The 25,332-nt window shown below is 39.8% G+C and overlaps 1 protein-coding gene across 1 annotated transcript in view; it reads right to left on the bottom strand.

The window, feature by feature from the left end:
- GPR158 (G protein-coupled receptor 158) overlaps nt 1–25,332 on the bottom strand; it is a 187,128-nt gene that overhangs the window by 97,474 nt on the left and 64,322 nt on the right. Inside the window, exons 3-4 of the mRNA XM_050308312.1 lie at nt 7,463–7,565; nt 453–670 (exon numbers count right to left, since the gene is read on the bottom strand). Coding sequence (XP_050164269.1) covers nt 453–670; nt 7,463–7,565 — 321 coding nt within the window. The remainder of the gene's footprint in view (nt 1–452; nt 671–7,462; nt 7,566–25,332) is intronic.

The raw sequence follows: 25,332 nt of genomic DNA, 5'->3' as shown, positions 1-25,332 counted from the left end.
GTTTAAACTCTCTAGGAGCTACCTGGAAGTATTTCTCTTTCATATAATTATTTTCAAGCTAGTCTCTCAAATATATTGAAAACAAACATCATTCTCAATAGTGCTAAAACAGAGATTTTCAAGATCCTGAGATTCTAAAAACCCCATATTTCATTAGATACCTGCATAATTGGCCTGATTTTCCAGAATTACTTTGAACATAATAGGTTTCCTTGATTTTTGCTGAACATCTACAAAGAGTATTTCATTGGAAGACAAAAATTGCTCAACTTTTTTTTTCCCCAAACTACATAAACAATTTAGAAAAACGTCCCTGCTTGGAAATCTCATCCTCCCCTTGACCTGGGCTCCTTACCTGATAAACTGACTCTCGAAATGAGAAGCTATACACCTCAGATAAATGAGTCTGTACCACACAGTGAGGAATACCAAAGCGAAACAAGTCAGTTTACCTTTGCCTTGCGGAAATGGTAGACTACCAGCATGCTTATGAAGTCCAGCAGCATACAGAGTGTTTGGAATGAGATGATAGCCAGCCGTAAATATTTGTCCTCCTGTGCATAGCAGGGAGTATCGTCTGTACAGTAGGAACATCCTTCTCTGCAGGGCAGGCAGGTGTAGACTTCCTCCGACAATTCACCAGCTGAAAAGCGATTCTCTGCATCTTTTCCTGAAAGTGTCAGAAGGGCAAGGGAGAAACCTTTAGTTGTACAGGATGAGGAGTTCATCCAGACAGAAGCAAACCATTACTCTGCTGGGCATCCTTTCCCTCCTGGTTGGCCTCTCTCATTCAGTTACAAAGTAGCTTGGCCAGTGTTGCTTTTTCTCACTTCACTCTCCTTTGTAGCATTTAGAAAATGCACAGCAATTTAGACATGAGCGAAAAGTGAGGTTGTTAAACATCAAATGCTTCCCTGTTATATTTAAAGTGGGCTAAATCTGCACAGCAAATTCTATGAAGGAGAATTCTGAATGGGGAAAAAAAGTACTTGAAAGATTTGAGGGAAAGGATTTCACATAGACACATGAAGAGCAGACCCATTAACTACCTAATGTTCATAGTACAAGCTCTGATCCTATTTCAGATTGTTCCTCAATTTCATAAAGATGCTATCTAGTGAATTAATGAGCTTCAAATTAGATAAAACCCTTCTTAATTAACATTTGTTCAGCATGTTGTTGCACGATTGCACTACTCTGTCCCCAAAGCAAAACCAGTGCACTTACACTAAGTATAATTTTCCATTGTTCACACAAGCACACCAGGAAATCTGGAAAACCCACTGGCAAAAATTAATATTTTGTCTATGAAAATCAGTGACTCTTGAGCTGACATCTCACCCATCAAAATTAACCCATCAACAGCACAGATAGAAGGATTCCAAGTTTTTCTGATCTATTAACACTTGCCTGTAAATCCCTCTAACGCTTCTTACCCTACAGGCAATTAATGGAGTAAAAAGGTGAAAGAGAGAAAAGAAAGAATATTATTAAATAAGACGGAAAAATGAATTTATAGAAAATGTTAATATTGGCAAGACAGCCTTAGGAGCTCACAGAAACAAGAGAATGTGGCTGAAGCCAAATCAAAGGTGTGTTAAAATGTGTGGTAACTTCTCTCACTTTAAACATGACTAGAGAATTGCTTTAATGTCTTTGATCAAAAATTTCCTTTGTCACTGACAACAGTAAATCATCCATTGTTTAGTCTTAACTCAAGAGACATCTTATTCCACTGATGTCGCACGTGCATATGGGCTCATGGAACTCTCCTCAGACTTTTAGCTTGAAACATTTTAAACAGAAGGTTATCTCCAAGGGCAATTACTTATTGCCTTCTCAAATCTATGTACAAATGCACATGAACACACATCTGCTGATGGGCAAAGCCTGGGAAAGGAACAAAGAGGCCCTATATCCAGGCCTGTTTGTTTTGCATGCCATTCCAACAGCCCTGTGCTCCTCGCCCTCAGTGCAGGGTGCTTGGTTCCCACATCCCCTAGTGGGAAAAGAACACAATGGTATTTCTCGTGAAGATTGTGAATTTCTCTTTGGAGTTTTATTCTAAACAAAGATGTTGGAAACCTGAACAGAGCAGAGTAGTGCTGACTCACGCTGATAGTCATATTTTCTTAGTTACAAGCAGACAGCAAGACGAGGTCTTGTGCCTTTTTGACCCAGACTGTGGGAGGCAGGAATGGAAATGCTGGAAAATAACCACGCTTGGGCATGCTGAAAAGGTGGAGAACCTCTAAGGAATAATATCTCGAAGATATCGTAGGACTGGAAGTCCTCTTCAGAGCAAACACCCATGAGCCTCAGCCCATTATCCTTCCAAGAACTTTACCAGAAATCACCTTCTCCAAATCTAACATTAGATCCCTATTTTCTTAATTACAGCTAGAGCAACAGGCCCACACTATATTTTGGCAGAGAACAGGTGTGTCACAGTCTCCCACCTCCCATCTCCATATCCAAATCAAGAGTGCATTACCTACTGACCAAATTTTCCACTTCATTTCCTCAACATTTGCACTTGTCAACCTGCCTTTCCACCACACACCTGTTACTTTATTGTTTCTTGAACAGTTGCCCTTCAAATAGCCCATCTCCAAAAAGATTAATTTAATATCTTTAAAATCTCACATTCCTGAGCCACGTGAGCCATTTGTTAATATCTTTTATTATGTCAACTGAATAAATTATTTTCAGCATAAAAATTTACACACTGTTGTCTGTTGTATACAAAGGAAGATCATCAATACAAATCTTCACTGTCTGCACTGCCAGCTACGAATGATTTTTCTGTGAATATTTTTTGACTTAGAAACAATTCTTCGTTTTATGGGTAATATAAGAAAGATTAAAAAAAAATTATTTAGCTGAGGTTTTCCACAATGTGATAAGAAACCAATAACAACCCCCATATTTTTAGGTTTCTTCCTCCTTGACAAAAAGAAATAACATTATTTAGACCTTCTTAAAGAAGTTCTTGGGAAAGAATGTCAATTGTATTTACCACTGACTGGGAGCTTGTTTGCCCACTCACATCCTTGCCCTGACTGTATGAGTCAGGGCACTGGTGCCCACTGCACAGTTGAACATTTCTGCCCTTTATGTCTGGTCCTGTCCACTCATCACAGTCAATGGAACATCAATTCAAACCACAGACAGTCCAAGCCAAGCATGAAGTTACCGCCTCTAACAGCACTGCTAGAGATTTCAGTGTGCCTTCTCCTGTCTCAGCAGGGATTACACATCTCCTCCAGTGAAGAAAATCAGTTTTTCCTCCTCAAAAGACTCTAGACACTTGTAAGGTAGATGGACAAGAAGTCAGTTCCGCTCTACATAAGGCTGTAGAGTTTTTAGCATGCATGCAAATGAGACAGAAGTAACACTGTGCTGCAGGGAGTTAAAACTGAGAATGAGGAAGGTGTAAAAAGGCACTGTTTTAAAAGAAAAAAAGAACAGAAAAAAATGCAGTAACCAAAAAATAAAAAGCATAATAAGGAAAGAGAAAATAACAAAGAACTGGTGAAAAGTAGGAATAAGGATATAAACTAATATGAAGTACAATACAACAAAACAAAAAGCTTAAATGCTTCAGCTACATCCACTCTACCATACTTTTTCCTAGTTCTTCCCTCTTCTATCCCAGCTTATTTTTCTGTTGGATTGGCCCATCTGTTTTTGAAGTGGTGTCCTGAGGGCAACTCTTCATCAGCTTCAGTTCTCCTAAGGACAGTTTGCCACGCAAGGGATGCCTCAGCAGCTGCGATATTGCCAGCTGAGATCTTCCTGCAAACTAAGAATGGCACCACAGGCTGCTGAGATCCAGGGCAGGGATTGCTACTGTCCCAAACCAAATCATCCCACACTCCAATTAGAACTCAGTGGATGAACGCAAAGAGCACAGTGCTTGCTGAGAACTGATCAGAACAAAACACTGATTCTGCTCCTGTTCTGTAATAGTGTAAATGAGGAACAACTCCATTGCTTCATCAATGCTGCAATAACTCAGTGTGATAACTCGACCTGCCAGCATCAAAAACTGGTAATCAGCCATGGTGATAAGCCTCAGCCCAGGAAGGGATTGCTGAAGTCAGAAACAACCTCCATATGTGCCAAGATGTGCACGTGTGAGTTCTGCTGAAGAACCAAAGCCAAAAGGGCAGGTGTAAAAAATGGGAATTCCGGTTGAACTGAAAACCCCTCTTGGAACTTTTTATGTGACCATAGCACAGTTACAGACAGCACAGTCCTGTATTCAGACAAAAGGGCAACCTCTGGTGCAAGCACCTTTTTGCACAGGGCAGGTTCAACATCCAAACAACAAGAGTTAAGCAGAATTTCTACAAAATATGGATAATTCATTGCTAAAGAGCAAACTTTTAAGTTGAAAAAAGCACTATGTTCTGCTAAGGATTTTCCAAAGCAAACCTGATTATCCCACGAGGCAGAGAACAGAACTGCTTTGAAGAAGGGTGTTCCAGAAATGCTAGAATGTAAGTAGTCATCAGTTAGTCTATTCTACCTATACTAATAGTGCTACCTAAAAATGAGCCATTAGGAGAAAGTGCGTAGTCATATACTCAGGCACTTACAGGTTAACACAACCTGCATACATGAGATACATTTTTTTTTTCTAAAATCAATTTCCAACCTCAAAAGAGACCCTGGAAATTTGTCAATAACTTTGTGCCCCACTGGCACCCACGGTCCTCCTTAACACATGCAGAAAAAATAGAACGGTTTTACATATTTTTGGCACTGTCAGTTCTGAAGAACTGATGCAGACTTGGGAGGGAAATGTCCTCCTACCCAGCTTCTTATTCAGTAAGAGAACAGCCTAAATTCCAGCTGTGCCCCTGTCCCAAAGACTCTTTGGGAACCTGCAACACCTGTGAGCTCTCTGGGAATAGCAACATTGTACTGCTTTAACTGATCTGCAGAATCTTCCCTACATGGGGCACTGTTCATGCCATGTTGCATCCTGGCGTTCAGGGCCACAGCTGAGTTTGCAGAGAGGCGGAAAAGCAATCGTTTAAGCCTTCCCACCAATAAACTGTGTAGTACTCAACATCCGTGAAAAGCCATTTAATACAGGCATCTTTCAGGCTCAAACCAAAACATTAATCTGGAACTTAAGCAAAACCTTTCCCCCGCTTAAAAGTCAGACACTTCAGGCACAATGTGCAGCTGTAGTTAACAACATTCTGCTGTGAAGCAGAATCCCAGTATCATTGATAAATGCTCCCATTTCAAGACACAACACACTCCATCCAATTTTTCAATCCAGAGAAGTATAAAACTGGTCATTTTTTCTATCTATCTTCTTTCTTATATCTCAAGACCTGCAAATCTTTGCTGCCTCTTTATTTTATTCCACTAGGAATACTTTCTAAACTATTAACATTTCTATTCAGTTTCATATCTGTTATCATCAGATTTCACCAACCAATCTCCACAGAGATCTTCAGGTCAGACAGTTTCTGTCAAAACTGCTTGAAGGATTCGTGTCTGGAATTCCTATATTATCATCATTTTGAACTACCAAATACATACTACAGGCATTTTAACCATGGAATTTTTTTCCTCTTTTCTTTTTACAGAATGCAGCTCTTTGACAAGGCCAACTTTCCTTTGAACCACAGGTTTTTAATATCACTTCAGTAATTTCCAATCTCACTGTTCACTTTTCAAAATCATCTATACAACTTGGCAGATGGAGCTGCATCTGGATAACTTAAACCAGTTCTTCATTACTATTTCAAAACTCACAGATACAAAGGCTCAAATCAAACTGGTCCCATATGATGTAATTACACACCCTAAAATATCAGCATATGCAAACACTTTCTTGAGACAAAATTTCACTCTGTTAGGAGCTAAATGTCCTTTCTAAGGTAGGTATATAGGCTCTTCCTTCTAAAGTAAATGGAGAAAAAAGGTTACCTGTCTGAGGTATTACTTTTCACATCTAAAGACAAAGTACCCTCCAGAGGAGCCACGCTCTTGATGCTGACTGCAGTTGAAACCTAGGTGACTAATACATAGAAAGCCCATACATGAAATAAAATTAATCTCACCCCTGATGATCAATGTTGTTGTGATCTCTAGATACATTATTTTCATGTGCTGTTTGGCATTTGGTATGACAAAAATCTAAGAATGATTTTTTTATATATAGATGCTTACTCAAGGAGTTAAATCCCAATTCCACCAGAACTCATTGCACTGCAGGAGGAACCAAACATCCTCCTTACTCCACCAAAAGATTCACTCAAGCCCAGAGAAACAGCACTATCACAAGGCTACCATTTGTGACACTTTACAATATGAAAAGAGAAGGGGAAACAAACACTCACCAGGTAAACCACTGAACAAACTGTGCTATTTAGGCTACAAATATATACAGGAGACATGGTATCTCTCACAGATATGTATGTGCAGGGTTAAGTGTTCAATAGCACTAGAGGTATTTCTACAGTGGAACGGGAACAGTTGTTTTCAAACAGGAGATAATACACCCAGTCTTGGATCAAGCTTGGTGAAAGTCACTGATTGCCATTCCTTGGGCATCTCATACAAACTGCTCTCACAGAGGAGAGCTGATGACATGAACCTCTGGCTAAAGGACGGTGGTGCAAAGAAGCTGGGGATGCTATTTACCCAAAAGCAGGAGGCAGAGAAGGATGCCCTGTTAGACTTTCAAGCAGCAGCTTTGCACCTGTGACTGCAGCATGAGCTCTACTAGTACAACTACAACAAGTGCAGCATGCAATCTGTGCAGAGATTTGGTCATACGATAAAAGTAACAGACATCAAGTTTGGGTACGCAGTTTATCTGTTAGCCCTGCTGAGAATCAACCAAGTTCTGTTTCCCCTGCTGTGGGCAACTCAGTCTAAGTACCATACAATGTGTGCCCTGGGCATGTGGATGCTGTTTGTCATCCATGTCATACAGCCAAGCAGACTTCCAGGCCTGAACCATCTCTATTACCTCATCAGCATGTATTACAGCTTGGATGTTCCTTTGAATTCTCCTTTGCAAATGAAGTAAAATGAAAACAATTAAAGCCCACAGAAAGCCAGAGGCTAGGGCCTTCTCATTTACTCTGGCCAAAGAGAAAATGAGTAGATTAATTTCCAGAATACTTCTGCTTGAGCACAGATGCCAAAAACCTCTATTTCCCCTTAGCACAACTTCTTTTCATGTTTTTAAATTTATTTACAAATCAAATATTCTTCAAGTGGGTATGTTTTACAGGATCCTCAAGAGTACCATGCATGACAAACCAAAGGGCTAGAACTCCTTAAGTGATTATATAATCCGAGAGATGCAAACCACTGGGATTTTACTGTATAACCCAGACGAGGATAAAAAGGAGCCCTGCATTATTAATGCTAGATCTGTTTTCTTCTTTTTGTTTTTTTTTTTAGTTCAAGCAAAGGCACTTACTCTGAAAGCTGTTCACTGAGAAGATGTTGGGATGATAGAATCCAGCTTTGCAAATACATTTGTAGGCTCCAAGCACAAATCCAAGGCCTTTAATTGGCATGCACTGTGAGAAAGGAAAAAAAGAAAAGTCACGCAGATGATCATACAACTGTACACTCAGATGTACATTCAAGCATAAAAAGATTACAAGATACTGTGCACAGACTTCTAAGAACAAACAGGCACTCCTTGCAGACTGCCAGCATTTTCTCAGTGGCTTTTCCTGTAGTCATATATCACTCCAGTTTTTTTGTCTTGTCGTTCATCACCAACAGACAGCAAAGACAGCTGCAATCAAGCCTATTCCACCGGTGAACTGACCAAGTGCCAAATTTGACTCTTGCACATTTGCTCTAGGCAGGACATCCAATGGCTGTGATTTTCCCTGAAGAGTTTCCAGACCTTTTTCCCAGCACAGTAGGTGGATTTCAGACAGCTGGAGCTCACACTACGTGAGAAAGAACATGGATACCCACAGCCAAGCCACCAACCTTCTTCCAGCAGCACTGGAAGCTGGTGCTGGTGCCCCCGACACAATGGCAAGCACAGCAGAGTGGGGATAACCCAGTTAAAACACAAACAACTGGTTAGAGAAGATGGCTGCAGACATACATCTAACATTGGTGAGAGAAAACGTATGTCAACAGGAGCCCCACACTTTTAAACTCTCTTGTCCCTTTTTGAGGAAGCAATATGTGAAACAAGTTTTGTTTAAACTCAACTTCACTCTTGCTTACTTCTGACATCAGGTCAGCCACAGTAAATTTATTACCATGACAGAATACCTACAGTACATCAAACAGTATCTGCCTAGTACAGAGAAGAAGAAACAGTACAGCAACATAAAGGTAGAAACACTAGTAAAATGATGTTTCCCAGTACAGCTTATTTCACTTCATCAGACTGAAGTACACTTCTATAATAAATGCCTTTTCCATCAGCATAGGTGTACTTACAGCAGGGGTGTACCTATACCAACACGTCTCCATGAGTAAGAACTAGACACCAGCAGTTCCTCAGTGACCAATTAAATGATTTAACTAAAACAGCCTCTGCCCTCTCACCTGACTTTGACTTTAGAATATGCTTCAATCTCTTAACTGTCTGCAGCTGGCAGGAAGGTGCAGAGGACAGGGTTCAGTAAAAAAATTCAAGTTTCAAAAACTCAAGTGTACACCAAGAAAGGACAAGACCCACACTGACACCTCAAAAAAATTCAGAAATAAAAATTAAAAATAAATAAAGATTAATAAATTTTTATTATCTAAAATTTCAGCTCTGTGACATCATTCTGCTTGATGTGAGGAAAGCCACTCTGCTTTTCCTTGCCTCCATTTCTTAGATGGCATCATCTTTTCTTGCACCCTTTGCCAATCTGGTGTCCACGCAGGCAGTGCAGGCCTGTGGGTGCTATTGGAAAAAAGCTGATGAGTAGGAAACTGGTATGCAAGAACACTGAAAATTCATTCAGCTTTTGTGTAAGCATGAAAGAAGGGGGAAAAAAAGAAAAAAAAGCAAAGAGAAGGCACAAATTTTTTTATCTTTACCCTGCAGAAAGGTGACTGTTGACAGCGTGGAGGGCAGGAGAAACTGAAATGGGATGAGTGTGTATGCAAGTCCAATAGCAGCAAAACCTCTTTAACCAAGTGCAAAAAGGCAGTTAAAGTGATAAAAAGACTTTTTAAGGAGAAAATTCACTTCTGCCTTTCTGGTTTCTTGCTTTGTAACATGAAGATATACTGTGCTACAGAGACTGCATTTTCTTTTTGAAGGAAAAGAAGTAGTTTGTACTGTATTCTATGAACACTGCAGCACCCCTACTACTATATTCATAATCTTTTCCCACTGAACAAATTCATAGAATCATAGAATTATTCATATAAAAATATGCCATAGGCTCATGAATCTGTTAAAAAAGGAATGTTTTACTGATGATCCTTTCACAAACATTCAATATTCACATCAAATAAAAGTCTGTAACTTTTATTTTATTGTCACTGACCAGTCAAGAACTTGAAAATGAACAAAATATTTCAAATACTGTTATCTCTCCCTGACCTAGGACATTATCCTTGCTTCCAGACTTTGGCAGCTGTAATGCACACCTTAAAAATTGTCAGCTTGTTTATTGCATTGCACATAATCCCATGCAAAGGTACAATAGGGATCAGGACAGCCTATTGAAAGGTGGAATGGAGAGAAGGAGAGAAAGAAGTCTAGATCACTCTAGATCTAGGCTAGATGCAGTTTCAAACTCTGAAACTCCACTGTGCTCAACATTTCACGCAAACGTTTACAATCTGAGTTTCTTCAAGAAATTGCAACTGCTAGGCAGGGAAGAACACCAAATACCATGTGGCCAAAAATGGGAAAAATACTTTCCCTGGAAAGAAAAATTTTTGCTCTTTTCACAAAAGACTTAACAGTTCATATTTTATTAACCAATGGTAAATATTTTGGTGAAAAATAAATTGAGTAATAAGAGTTTTCTGCTGCACAGAAGGAGTTTAGCAAACAAAGTCCAGATTTGTGTGTCATGTTTGTAAACCGACACAGAGGCTTTTCCTGCCTGTCTGTGGGTGAATCTACACAATACACAGCAGGCACAGACAAGTAGCTTTTGTCCTTGCCCTGATAAGTGGCACCCTGGTTCCAGTGACCCCAGTGGCAGATCCTGAGCACAGGCCTTGCAAAGCTGGACTAGCTCACCCAGAACAGCCCACAGAATCAGCCACGGGCCTCAGAGCCCCAGGAGCACAGGAACTGAGCAACACACAATGGACTGTGCAGACACAGCCAGTAAAATATTAATCTGCTGCTGAGTTACTTCAGATTTGATCCATATAGAACTTAGCACTGATAAAAAAGCAGGTGTGTGTAAAATTACTGCTTCCACATAAGCAAAAAAAAAAAAAAAAAAGTAAGCATAAACCTGATCTGGTTTTAGATTTCATTATAAATGTGAGAGCAAAGCTCTGGGAATAAACCAACCATATTACTGAGCATTTGTCAATTCATCAGTACTCATAAGGTTTTTAAAAATCATACTTTATTTAATTAATGAAAGCAGCTACTATAGGTTAGATCAGAAGATCCATTTAGGCTTGTATTGCATCTCCTACGTGCCCAGCAGCCAGTGTCAAGGCAAACAGTGAAAGATGCAGTTGGCTATCAAATGATCCTTCACCCACGTGCCCTTCAGGCCATCATACTCCTAAATGGAATTTCTATTGCTTTAACTTCCAGCCATTAGTTCTTACAGATGGCTTGATTACCATTAAGATCAGCTTTATCATTATCTTTGCTAAAAAGAGAATAATAGGTGTGTGTAGAATTCACACAGCACATTTATTCCACCTATCTGTCTAATTACTGACTCCCAGGCTTAACACAGTATGCTTAAAATTATATATTCAACTAAAAAAAAAAAGATATTCCATGAATATTTATCTTGAAAATATTTATAAATAAATAGCCCCTGAATCAAACAGACACAACATCTAAATCATTTTTTTTTTAAGTATGTATTGGTTTAATTTTATGCTGCTTATTATAAAGGACAAAGTTGGTAAAATCTAATGCGATAAAGATTATCTCTGCTGGAAAGAAAATAAACCCTTCAAATAACCTATGCAGTTGCTTTGAAAGTCTGAGCCAAATCTTCTGGCACAAGTGAGACAAAGCCCTTCATCAGATCTGATTAGGCAGAAACCAATTGACAAAGTATTCATCAGACCCACAAAGCACGTGTTACATCCACACCAGAAAATGGAAGGGGAGAAGAGGGCAAAAAGAAACTAGTAGTTTAAGAGAGAGCATGTGGCATCATGTCCTACATGTAATTTAGAAACTCAAATAAATGACTAAACAAATCTGTCCTGTAGCATTCTTGAGCAGAGGGGGGAAAACTAGTAATTTTAGAATTTAAGGAGGAAAAAAAACCAAAAACTAAAAATGCAGTCGGCCTTGACTTGGGTATTTCTAGTTTTTGGAATAGTAGCTTGCAAAATCTGTATTTCCACATGCATATAGAAATGAGAACATCTCCCTTTCCTAAAGTCGACTCCTTGTTCACAGGACGTAATAGGAGCAAAGTCATGATAGATAAAGCTTAACAAAAATAATACAAGTAAGCCCATATTTCTTTGCTCTAGTCAGGGGCAGCACATAGGGGATTTCTAGAAAATGCTAAACACATATGAGTAATTTTGTGCCTGGCACACAATAGCAGCTGGAGCAGGTTGGTATCCTGTAAGACCCCATGAGCTTTTTTCTGATCCCGTTTACCATTGTGGTCAAGCACACTTACTCATAAAAAGCATAACTAAGAGAAGACAAAAGCCAAAGTGTCTCTGCCTAAGTCAATGACAACTCTGTCATTGAAAAGGCTTTAGCCATTGTTATTTTCTCACTTCATTTACCCCTCAAGAGCAGAGTCTTATGTCACAGTGTGTTTGCAGTCTCAGAAGTGAACGGTGAGCACATCCATACAATCCAAGAACCTTGTGCAACACCTGGGAGGCCCTGCTTGCATCCAGACAGCTTAGGAGGCAGCCAGCCTGCCAACCACACTACTCATAAGCTTTAGTCTTCAAATACAGCAGTTTGTTTCAAAAAGACAGAACAGGGTTGGGCACTTCATGCTTTACACAGCAGAGTTACTTAGGTCCCTGTAGCTCTTCTCCTCCCTTCTGAGTGCACTAGGGGAGTTAATTATTTTTTATATGCAAGTTCAAAAACGTGTTTTTCAACAACAAGGGACTTAGAATAACACCAAATTGTTTAAATCTGAGTCAATCGAAGCACAACAACACCTGATCTGATTGAGGTTAGAGCAAAGGTAGCTGTCAGGACAATATTTGTCTTCCTAGTTTGATGCTTTGCTAAAAATTCCTCAATGTTTTTCAGTCTGAATTTTCATTATTCTGGTTTTGTTAAGCATGGGCTGAAACTAAATACCGATGGTAAGGAACCTTAATTCATTCACACAAATAATGATAAATGACACGTGACTACTGACAAACCACAAGCAAAAAAGAGTAGAAAAATTAATGTAATTTACTAAATGTAAGAGACTATAGAGCCTATAACATCTAATTAACCTCTTTTTCAATGTGAGTCATTCTGGTGACCAGGCTGTATGTCTGAGGACATACAGGATTCCCTTGTGTTCCTATCTCCTTCACTCCCAACCTGCAGGTGTTATCAGCCCTTGGGTGCATATACACTACAAAAATGCAAGTACTAGGGGGAAAAATGGTAGAAGTGAAGCATTTTGCAAAGAAATGAGAGATGAGAAATATGTACAAATCATGGTACCTGCTTAGAGGACAGTAAAAGGAGAAAAAGTTTGATTTAACAGTGTTTGAAAGTAGGTTACTTGGGGGCCATGGTGGGGCTACAGAGCAGAAAACTCATCATCAGCTGTTGTCATGCACATGGAGAACCCACGGTCAGCTTACAAACTGTGCTTCCCACAGTCAGAGTCCTTTACAGAAGGACAAGAATTACAGCAATTTTCAGAAGATGTGCAGCTTGGACGACTCACAGATTCTCTGCAATGACAGTGTTTAAGACAGATTTTTCATTACTTCTGAAAACACTTGTGCAGTATACAGTCAGGCTACTTTAACAGTAAAATCTCTTTATTTGACAGTCTGGAATTGACACTGGTAACCTGAATATTATTTTAGAACACATCAAACTTTGCTTCTGATTAACATGCTAAACAACAAAATTACAATTTCTCCTTTCCTAGAAAACTGCACAGCAATTACAGGGGAACCTGTTAACAGACACCAAAGGGACTGAGAATTTTATAGCCATTAAATAATGCAGTGTAATTAATTCGTGGGCATATTCTCGGGGCCAGATATCCTTGGCTTTGAGGATGAATTAAGACATTTTTCACCATTAGCACAGGTTAAACTTCATTTAGAGCAAAGTTTAATTCACTTCCTCGGTGTCTTACCTACATTAGAGAAAATTCTCTTCATACTCTCTCTCCACTCCTTTGTTTTCCTATCACTCGGATAACTGTGTGCTTTACACATGGGCAATACTGGAAATATCAGACATTATCTGCAGAAGACCTTCCAGAAGCTATCAAGGAATATGCAAAAACATACAGAGGTTCTTTACCTCTGGAGGTCTGGTTCTGCCAGCTACTTCTGCATTCATCTGTGACTTGGCAGAAACTGTTGCAAAGTTTGCCTGGAAGATGAGCCACACAGTGAGACAAGAAAGCTTGCCAGAATCTGCAAGAATGTGAGTCATTTCCAAAATCATTTAGTGGGGGAGAAAGCTGTATCTTTTCCTGATCCCCACAAAGGATGCGGTGTTAAGAAATGCAAAACCCCTTAATTTGGTATTACTTATTGATGTAAATTTTTCAACCAAATTTTCTGTTGGCCTGCCTATGCAAATAAATGCAGTTAATGGTGCTATGACAATATAAACTACTTCCATTCTGAAATCCATTTTTTCATGTTTATAAACTTTAAAATATTTATTTATTTATTTGCAATACTAAGAATATATCTTTATTTCTAAAGGCCAATAGGAAATACAAGGGAGGCAGTCCAACACAGTAACTCATCAAGAGAATTGGGGAATTCATCAAAGAACTCATCAAGGAAAGAGGGTGTATGGGAATTGCACAGCTCATCTCACAGAAAGGCACAGCCAAACATCCAGTAGATTGTGCCACTCTTTGGAAAGACTCTGCTGAAGTGCTTCCTGCATGGACAGCCTGCTGGCCCTGCTAGGTGGAAAGGGAAAAAATATCCTGTAGTTCATGCAAAAGCTAACAAATCAATGGGTAATTTAGATGCACAAATCAAAGAGAGGAATAAAATGGTGGGAAACCATGCACGATATTTTAATAAGTTAACACGGACAACATTGCTAAACCAACATTTTCTAGCTGATAGATGTATCTGTCATTTCTACTGTATTTCCCAGCAACCACTCAAGTAATTACTTCTTGATTCTTAAAACATTATTTTTAGGCTGATTCCACATACTAGCAAGACATATGTAATCACACTGGAAAAGTTCTCCAACAGTTTGTGTTGCAGTTTCCCAACCCACAGTAACTTTTTTGACTTACTGGCTGGTTCCAGACAGTGCAGTGGGGGTCAGAAACTTGCTAAGCTCCCACAAGCTTCATGAAAATAACATCTTAGTAGAGAAGAGTTACCTTCTCAGTGTTCCTGATGAGGGAAAAACTACGTCATGAAGATATACCTTTTATTATACACCAGAGATTGCTCTTTGAAATACCAGTCACAAGAAAAGCTTTAGCTGACACTGGTGCCTTCCTAGAGGTCAGCCAACAGTGTAACATCCTCACAGACAAACTCAGGAAGTGTGGACTGGATGAGTGGACAGTGAGGTGGATTGAGAACTGGCTGAAGAGCAGATCCCAGGGGTTCATAATCAGTGGCACAGGGTTTAGTTGGAGACCTGTCACTAGTGATGTCTCCCCAGTTGTCTCCTCCTAGTTCAAAACTAGGCCCAGTATTGTTTAATTTATTCATCAATGACTTGGATGAAGGGGTAGATGCCTCCTCAGCAAGTTCTCTGAAGACACAAAGCTGGGAGGAGCGGCTGATACCACAGAGTGCTGTGCAGTCCTTCAGAAGGACCCTGACAGGTTGGAGACATGGACAGAGAAGAACTGTCTGAATTCAACAAGAGCAAGTGCAGGGTCCTGAACCTGGGGAGGAATCACCCCACGCATCAGGACAGGCTGGGAGCTGACCTGCTGAAAAGCAGCTCCATGGAGAAGGACCTGGAGGTCCTGCTGGACAACAAGCTGTCCAGGAGCCATCTGTGTGCCCTTGTGTCCAGGAAGGCCAAGGGAATCCTGGGGTGCCTTAAGGAAGAGCATTGCCAGCAGGTCAAAGGAGGTGAGCCTGCCCCTCTACTGAGCCCTGGTGAGGCCACATCTGGAGTGCTGTGTCCAGTTCTGGGCTCCTCAGTACAAGAGAGACATGGAGCCCCTGGAGCGAGTCCAGTGGAGGGTGACAAAGATGATTGAGGGACTGGAGCATCTCTTCAAGGAAAGGCTGAGGGAGATGGGCCTGTTCAGCCTTAAGAAGAGATGACTGAGAGGGAACCTCATCAATGCCTATAAAGTAAAGAGGATGTCAAGAGGATGGAGCCAGGCTCTTCTCGGCGGTGCCAAGCGATAGGACAAAAGGCAATGAGCAGAAAGTGAGTGAATTACTGTGTGAGTGACTGTGTACTGGAACCAATCACCCAGAGAGGTTATGGAGTCTCCCTCACTGGAGAGATTCAAGAACTGTCTGGTCATAGCCCTGAGTAACATGCTCTAGAATGGTCCTGCTTGAGTATGGAAGTTCAAGATGACCCACTGTGGTCCCTTCCAACCTTACCCATTCTATGATTCTGTTATACTAAAATATATTAGGAAAGTAGGCTACAACAACCTGATGTTCCTGCACCTTGGTATTCAGTCCATCTTTAGAACAAGTTGGCCTATTTTTCCAGAGGTTTTGATTACTCAGGACTAACAGCAGTCTTGAGCTGAGTCCACCTGTGCCAAGTTGGGTAAATGATGCTCCTAGCCACAAAATTAATTCTTACTGAAATTCTACTTGAGTATTTTTTGTGAAACATAATCGAGAAGACAGTTACGTAAAGGCTCAAATTTTAGTATCTTTGGTCATTTTTATGGCATCTTTCATTTCTGACCATCAGCAGCATACATTTTAAAAGCATATTTCTTTAATTCAAGAAGACAATCATGTCCTTCAGCAGAGTGACTGCTCTGTCCCCAAGCTGACCAGTATCCTTTCATTAATTTTGCTTTATTCTGGACTGTAGCCTTTAGAGTTTGACAGTGTGTTAACTCATCAGGAAAGTTAATCAAAGTTAAGCTTACTTTAAAAATACTGTAAGAATTTGAGTTTTTCTACTTGTCAAACATATATCCAGGTTCCAGCCACAAGCATCCTATCCTCAGGGCTGGGTTCTCCTCCAGAGCACAGTTTCTAGGTTGAACCTACGACCCGAGCTCTGTTAACCTACATACTCCTCTTGATTGTTTTCAACCTTATCACCTGTCTACTTTTCCCACTTCATCTATCGGAGGAGACCATGATTTTGTGACAATGCCATCATTCCTCCTCTTGCCCAAGAACACTACAGACCATGGTCTGTCAGACTGCCGTTCGAGCACCACTAGAAGGGTCATATTACAGGGAGAAGAAGCACCATATGGTTGCCATCAGAAAAAAACCTCCCCAAATGCCACTACTTGACAGTGACACTGATCTCCATAGCCTGGAGCCGTATACTCACTCACTACAAGGCACAAGCACCACAGAGGTGCTGCATGCCCCATTAGCACCATGAAAACAGAACACCCACTGTTTGCCAGCTCATTCCACCTCTTCTTTAGCATTAGGCAAGTACAGGCATTTTTAAAAGTGCTTTCATCAAGACAGGTTAATTTGTGGATAACAAATCAGTAACAAAATGTTTTAACAACATAATATAAACCAGCAATACACTTGATAAATTACCACTTGCCTAGTTACTTACTGCTTCTCATCCAGGACACCTTAGAGATCAGCCACAAGAGCACACCATGAAATCCTGCTTTTTTCTCTGAATGCTCACTTTCTTCCTGCAACCTTTATCAGTTTTGAGGAAAATGCCTTAATTCTGGGTAGTAACTGTCCTACAGGCAAGTTCTCATTTCTAGGTCTAAGGCTTGCCAGAGTGTTGGTGATACAGCTCCATTTACGGAGCCACCACATTCTAGACAGACACCTTGAAAATATTTTATCTGTTCTTCTTCTTCCCTTCTTTCAAATCTAGATTGCTACTTTTTATCTAAAGCCATGTAGCCTTGATGACTCATATCTCACTCCTCCATTGCCTTCTGGAGCTGGAGGGTTTGGGTTTGACCATGGATGTAAATTCCTTGGAAGGCTCTCTCTAAATTACTGCTTTTGATATTTCATGATGCTTCTCTCTGCTCATCATTATTTTTATCTTCAGGTTTGCACTTATTCCAACAAGGCTATTCCTGTGCCACAGTGATTAAAAGACACTTTTCCCTGTTCTGCTTGACTGCCATTTCCTGCCCAAGCTGAAATCCTCCTTCATACAGAGCTACAACCAGACTCCATTTAACTCCATTTATAGTGTGAAAGCCACACACTATAAAGTTCTCTGAAGGTCATGGTATAACATCAGCTTTGATACAGACCTGTAAAGTGCATTCAGACTAAGGTATTGTGTCTAGATATGTGTAGGAATGCAAATATTCCCTTGTCCTGTCTCCAACAGGAGTTGTGTTACTCTGTGTTACAGGGTCCTCTTGCACCCACAGAAATTTTAGGGGGGTGGGTGTCTACTGGAGCTCATCACCCACAGCTTAATGGGTCCCAGAGCCCAAGGAATCCATGGAGCAGTCCAGACTCAAAAGTGTGCCATGGTGGCCTAAAGTCTTGCTAGCAGTCCTCCTCCCTTGTGAGATCTCCAAGCAGGACAGCTTTCTTCTTGTAAAAATCCATAGTATAACTAATCTTTACCATGGAAGTATTGCCACATTTAATTAATCCTATGATATATAACAATACACATACCAAAATGAAGGTTAAGTTCAAATCTAAGCTGGAAGGATGAAATACACTTTCTGTTTTAAGTTGTTCAGTACTCTGCCTCCCCTTGGTTCAGCAACGCTCCATTTTTGACCCAAGGTCCCAAACCAGCAGACAGATTACCCAATTCCAAAATGAGTTCCCTGCTAACCCAAATGACAGATGGCCACACCACAGAGATAAAACATGATGTTGTTCCAGCTTGCAGCAGGAAGCTAAAGCAAAGCATCAAACAATCTCTGGAACCAGAAACTCTGGAATTCTGTATTTCTTCTCCTGGCAGGGTAACTACTGATAACACTATCTGAAAATCATGCAACTGCAAATTTGGAAGCCAGTTTCCTAGGAGTCATTGAGAACATCAGGAAATTCAGCAGGTTTACCTGCACTGTAGTTATTTCTTCCTCAAGTACTTGCAATTATACAGTGGCAGAAGAGTAACACCAAAACACAGGAATCAAAGTGGCCTTCAAGCAGTAGGGTAGCTATCACTCACCAGTTCTATTTAATGAACTTGCATGAAAACAGGGCTTAAAGAATAACAAGTAACATGGTACATCAACTGAAGAGAAAGCAAGCTGGAGTTTCCTCTCTATTATTCAGCAGCTGCCAGGAGCTGGTTCACAAAGCACGATGGACTGGATCTTTTCTGACAACATTAAAATTAAAAACTAAATTGTTTTCCATTATTAATTATAGAAATGTACCTCTTGTTCTGAGAGCTCTCAGAAATGGTGAAACAGCATCTGGTAGCAGCACAATGTAGGCATATAAACCTCAGCAAACAATAAGATGCTTGGAAGAGTTTACCTCAGACTCAACAAAATGTCAAGTTTACTTTCCATCTGACAGAGCAAATCCATTGTATTGGAAGCCACTACAGAAATAGCACCAAAGACCTGACAGCCTTAATGTGACACAGGCATGCACATACAAGCACCCACTCTTGCTCTATATCGTTACTTTTTAACTCTCACTTTGAAACCACTTGCAGATGTCCAACACAATTACTACTTCCATCCAGTGGCACAATCCCTGGGACCAGTGAAGCTAAAGCCAGGACAAATGAGGTGGAACCAGGTCCTATCACACATCCATAGATTTTAGCTGGTAACATGTAAATATTATGGAGGTGAAAATGGAAGATGAAATGACTTTCAGGTTAAGAGAGAAAATACTTGGTTAGTAAGTTCATTAACCTACAAATTTAATGGCATCAGATTTTGTTTCATATTTATTAATAAACAATGGTCACTCGTCTTCCTGGGTTGCCAATACCACAAGAACAACAGCATTATAGCACACAGGTTTGTAGAATTAACTTACTGCTATGTTTTGTTACTGCTCTCCCCTCCCTGTCCTTTCTACTCTCATCTGCTGCAAAACATAACACATCACTAAGGACATGGGACTTGTGACCCACTTCCCCAGAAACATCGCTCACCCCATCCCGAGGAACAACAAAGACTCTCCATTTGCCTCCCTCCAAAAGACTCTTATTCCCAATTATGAGGTAAAACACAAATCCAGGAACCAGCCCATTCAGAAGCCTGAAGAGCCTTCCCAGTTCAAATACATTTCTAAATCTTCTAAAAGTGTAAATGGGACACAGACCAGGTCTTCCACATTTTTATTCTGAGACTTCGAAAATTCCATCTCAACCGTTGACTTTATTCAAACAAACAAACAAACAAAAACAGAAAACAGAAAACCTCCACCAGGTAAATTGTATTAACATGTTCCTGCACAGCAAATGAATTATAAATTAGCAAAGTTTCTAGACAAGTGTTTCTATTGAGTTCTCTTGAGTCTAAGCAAACTCTCCCTGAGTACTGTCATTGCCTCACAGATTCCAGGAAGTTTCTGGATTCTATACATAAAAGCTGTAATTCTATAATACAGTAAATACAATCCTATAATATGATAACCATATTTGAAAGTTCCATCTTAGTTATTACATCATAGGATTGTATTCACTATATTATAGAATTATAAAGCTGCATGAAGGGACCATGGTAGAAGCTTACAGTGAAATCCTAGTCTCTTCATCAACCTTCCAGTGAGTAAGCTTCAGAATATGTAATGAAAGCCCTAAAACCCAGAAGCAGTGTTTTGAAAGCTCAAAAAATTCAGAAACATCAGGTGAAAAAGCAAAGCACTCTCCACTAGCAGCATGAGAGCCCTGCAAACCTGCAGGATTTAGAGCTTGTGTGCTTCCAGGTCAGGTTTGGAGGTCCTTGATAAGGATAAAAAATGTTCAGAAGTTCATAGGCATCAGCATGGTCACTCAAGGACAAATACTTCAGCAGACTGTCAATGGGACTTACCTACTAACAACCTTTACCTACCTCTCATCAGGAGAATGTTTTCTTTGCTTATCTACAGGCTTCTGTTTTGCTTGTCTTGTAAATGATAAATCTTTTCCTTATCTATGGATTTCTCTGGGGTGAGGGACTTTCTTTTTTGACCCCACTTGCAAATTCTCAAGACATCTCAAGATTAGGGACTTCATACAGCCTTATACCATGAGAAGTGTTTTGGTGAACTAGTATATATACCAGGCTAATTGTTCAACATCATACCCATATAGAAACAGAGGGGAAAAAAGAAAGAAAAAAAATAAAGGTTCCTTGCTCTAAAAAGTAGTAACTTGCTCACTATCATATAAATATTTTTACAGTATTCCCATGATATGAGGAAGGTTACCTGACAAGCTAAATTGTACTTGGATTTTGCAGTAACTCTTTGTTACCTTTATTAGCTCTTTTGAGACTACTATGCTGCTTATAATTACCCTAATGTGTAAAAAAAAAAAAAAAAAAAAAAAAAAGGCAGCCAAACAGTTAACATTGTTAATATTGGTAGTGACGCTGGTACTGACAGAGCAAGTCATAGACACTGAAGTTAATTATATTCAAACTAAAGCAAATTTGGGAAAAGCATTGAGATGCACTCAGCATTTGGCTACTTTTCAAATTACAATCTACTGTAAATGCACAACTTCACCTCCCTAGCGAATTTTTATAAACTTGTGTTGGAGAAATCAGTTTTGTGAAGGAAAAATTCTCTGTGCAAGGACCAAATGGAAAGAAGTCAATGGGCAATTAAACACCTCCACCTACAGAACACACCCTTCCAGCAGCAGCCAGGTGAGCACCAGTGCCCCTTCCATCTGCCTCCAGCTGTCACATGTGTAGAGAAGGGAAGGATTTTGTATACTGCACCCATCATGCTTTTTCTCATTATAGTTTCCAATGCTTCAAGACAGATGATTTAACACAGAAATGCTACTTTAGTGCCTTAAAAAATTTTACCCAGCTATTCATACAAACTAATAATATCCTGAAAACTGTCTCCCTCCCTCCCTCCCTAGAAACATCTTACAGGCTCCTCAGCTACATCTCATAACCAATTCCTATTATAAAACTCCAAAACAAACACACAGAGAGTGAAAAAAGAGACATCTCATCTTGCACTAATAATCTTATAGTAATAAAAGTTAACTATTGTTAATTCAAAATAATATGAATTATATCAATTCACATAAATACCAACCATATAAAGTTAATAAAAGAAAAAAACAGAGAAAGCACATTTAGCCGTGAAAGAAACATGTTTGCATGTAAACCTGCATTGAAAGTAACAGAAATAACTAGAGTGGCTGCTTAAATCACCATCAGTTAGCCGTAGCTAAAGTAACAATATATCTGTTTACTGTTCCTAATAAATCTGATAACTAACACATTTTTCTCCAAATTTCATTTTTATTTTAGTAACAACTCTACACTGCAACGTATTACAGCAATCACTTCATAATAATCACTTCATAATCACTGAATCGCATCTTTGTGCCCATAGCCTATATATCTTTCATTTAATATTTCTAGGCTACAAATCATCAAACTTCAGAACTGGTGCCCTAATCAATAACTGCTGACTTGCTCAGTCAGTACCCTCATGGATCACTTCTTACACTCAAGTCAGAACTTGGATTAAAGGATGGTTTGACGATGAGAAATATTTAACTGTAAGAGTGTAATATAGAACAATATCAAGGAAGATTCCAACAAAATGTAGATACAATCTAATAAAAACACGTAATCCTGGGGAGAGTAGGTGGGAACAAGTCTGCAGCCAGACAGCAACCCACTGGAGGAACAGACAGGGGCTGCAGCCCAGCCATGTCCTGGAGTGGTCTAACTTTGTCTTTCTCCACCAAGTTGAACAGAGGTGACACATGCCCTCAAAAAAATCACATCAGCTGAAATCTCATATTTATGAAAATCTCTTTTCATCAGAAAACTGCAGCAAAGTTACTCTCATTTTAGTTTTTCTCACATCAAAATTAACACTACAGAGGAAGGGGGCGGGGGGGAATTTAGTATATCTTATTATTGCAAGGATGGCATCCAGTATCTTCCTACCTCATACTTCTTTCTCAACCTTGTAATTTTAAATCTTCCAGACAAAGCCATTTATCCTCATAGGCAACTGTGCTGCTGAAACCCAAAGCAGGAAACACTGAGGAAACACATTTGAGAGACAAACCAGCTTTTAGTGGCATAATGTCAGAAGCAGCTGAAAATACACAGCGGTTCATCAGAAAGGACAATTCTTCTGGAAATGATGAGCGGTTATTTTCAGAATCACAATAATGTGCTCAGAGCGGCACAGAACAAGAGATATATACAATCTATGTCACGTGGGGTTTATTGTAACTGACACTTGAAAGCCAAAATGAGAAGGATCCAATTCTGTTCTCATTTGCCTTTATTTTAAATAAAACAAAATTCCAATGACTCCAGTGCTTCCAGTCATCTCAGTGAAATTACCAGACAATGATGCCAGAATCAAATCCACTTTGCTTCCTTCTGCTTTTATACTTTAATCTATACTCTATAATTTTTTAATATAAATTCATTTGTTGAGATTATTAATAAGTTATAAAATCTAAAGAATGAAGATCATCACTGCCTAAAGTGCCACCTGCAACTCTAGCTTCCAGCAGATTCCAGAAGGACCAGAAGGTAGGGCAGCCTTGCTGCTATTGCCAATTAGCAAACAACACATTAAGCCACATAATTTCCCAGGTCCTCATCAAATTCCAGCTTTATCAGTGAATACTTTCCTAAAACTGTTTAATCCCCAAATCCTGTTTTCCAATCCCTACAGTTCTAGCAAGCCCCCTCCTTGCTGGAAAGTATACACTTGCATGTGTATACAACCTATTGCCAAGTTTTACCACTGAAACAGCTCAATTTCAGTCTTAGCAGGTGAAAAAAAATCCCTGAGGTGTTTTTGAAGCCAATAAAGTGGACTGTGGGATCTTTAAGGGAGGAAGAGAATTATACAATTGTGTGAGTGTTAATAGGACTTTAATTATTACTATTTCTGAACACCCTCCTCACCATAATCAATGCCAAATGTAATGGACACAGACTAAACTTCACTGCTAGGACTAACAAAGACAGGCTCTTTCCAAGAAAACCAAAGAACTTTTGGAATATTTATCTGTAACATCACTTGAGATTACAGAAAAAGCTGACTCAGAACAGAATCACAAATCACAGAACAGTTAAGGTCAGAAGAAACCACTGGAAGTCATCTGACCCAACTTCCCTGCTCAAGCAGGCTCCCCTAGAGCACATTACTTGGGGCTGTGACCAGATGGTTCTTGAATCTCTCCAGTGAGGGAGACTCCACAACCACGCTGGGCAATCTGTTCCAGTGCACAGTCAACTGCACAGGGAAGTTCTTCCTCATATTCAGGTGGAACCTCCTGTGCATCAGTTTCTGCCAGTTGCCTCTTGTCCCATGCCTAAATGATTCACATTTTCTTAGACAACCAAAGTAGCTATTAGGTACCAAAAAGCCTATGCCTCAAAAAAGCAGTTCCACTGGCAGAACTGACATTACAGAGACACCTTTTCCCTTTCAGTAAATTGGCCAATTTTTACGCAGCAGTAACTCATAGCTGAGCTATGAGAACTTCACAGAATTTCATCACCCAGATCTCTCTATGGACAGCATCCTCTCCCTTTATCATGTAAACCCATCATGCTTTTCATGCCTTAACTCATCTTTCATTAGAGCTGCCACTGGATTGGAAAGGCTGTCTGCCCAATGCACAGCCTGGATTTGCCTTCTCCCCCTCCTGCCTGCAGTCCCATTTGCCTCCTTGAGAGGCTTCCCTTCCTGCACAACCCAAGACTGTGCCAGTTAAAGCTCTCTCTTCTCTTTCCTGCTTCACGCATTCCTTTATTTCACTTTTCAATTTAGGCTAAGACATGCTTCTTAATCTACAGAAAAACAGGGGGAAACATTTTTAGGCCATCACCCTGGAATTCAAAATCCTTACGTATCTCCTTAACTGAATGTGTCAGCAGCTCCTTAGAAATGAAAACTGTTAGAATATTCTTCCTGTTAGGTTCACACAGATTTCAATCAGGATGTTTATTACAAAATTTCATCCTTTAAGATAACTTCGCAGAATTCTATTAAACTTGTTGTCCAAACAAATTACCCTTCACAGAAGTAAGAGGCACTCCCAGCTTGAAGACATTAACTTCAGATATATTTTCTCCTTGTTTGCTCTCACAGAAGTAGTGTCATAGCTGCATCCCTCTCAAGGCTAAACAGAAGTACCTTCTTTGCATGGGAGATTCTGTCACCTCTGTTCTGGTTTGCTTCTTACACTGAAACAGCCCCTTGGATTCTCATGGTGGCTTTGTTGGTGTAAGAAACTACCAAAATGAGCAAGACAATTAAAATACAGCCCTAAAATAAGGTGTGTAACAAAGCTGTAATCCTGTTATCTGTGGAGATGCCAAGCATTCCTCAGCTTTTGGAAGAATCATCTATACAAATATTTAAGCCCTCAAAGCCAACACATTTACCAATCATTTAGACATAATCATCTTGTCACTTACATACAGCTCAACAAACATGTCACTGAGGAAACCCTACAGTGTAATTAACATTGGGTTGAATGACAACCGAAGAAAAACATGATAAGCATTCTCATTCAAACCTGAAAGGCAGTATCTGGTATGTCAACACTAGCTTCACCAGGAAGACAGATCTCGCCCATTATTATTCTTAACTGTACATATGTGGCTTTCAATTTAATTTCACCAAGTATTTTAATCATGACTTGGCTTTGAGGTTTCCTGTTTAGTGGTGCTGACCAAA

Source organism: Myiozetetes cayanensis, unplaced genomic scaffold (assembly GCF_022539395.1).
Source record: "Myiozetetes cayanensis isolate MyiCay16 unplaced genomic scaffold, myiCay2020 scf1, whole genome shotgun sequence".
In the NCBI taxonomy this organism is placed as follows: domain Eukaryota; kingdom Metazoa; phylum Chordata; class Aves; order Passeriformes; family Tyrannidae; genus Myiozetetes; species Myiozetetes cayanensis.
The sequence above is the reverse complement of the archived record's forward strand: the minus strand, read 5'-3'. Positions and strand labels throughout refer to the sequence as shown.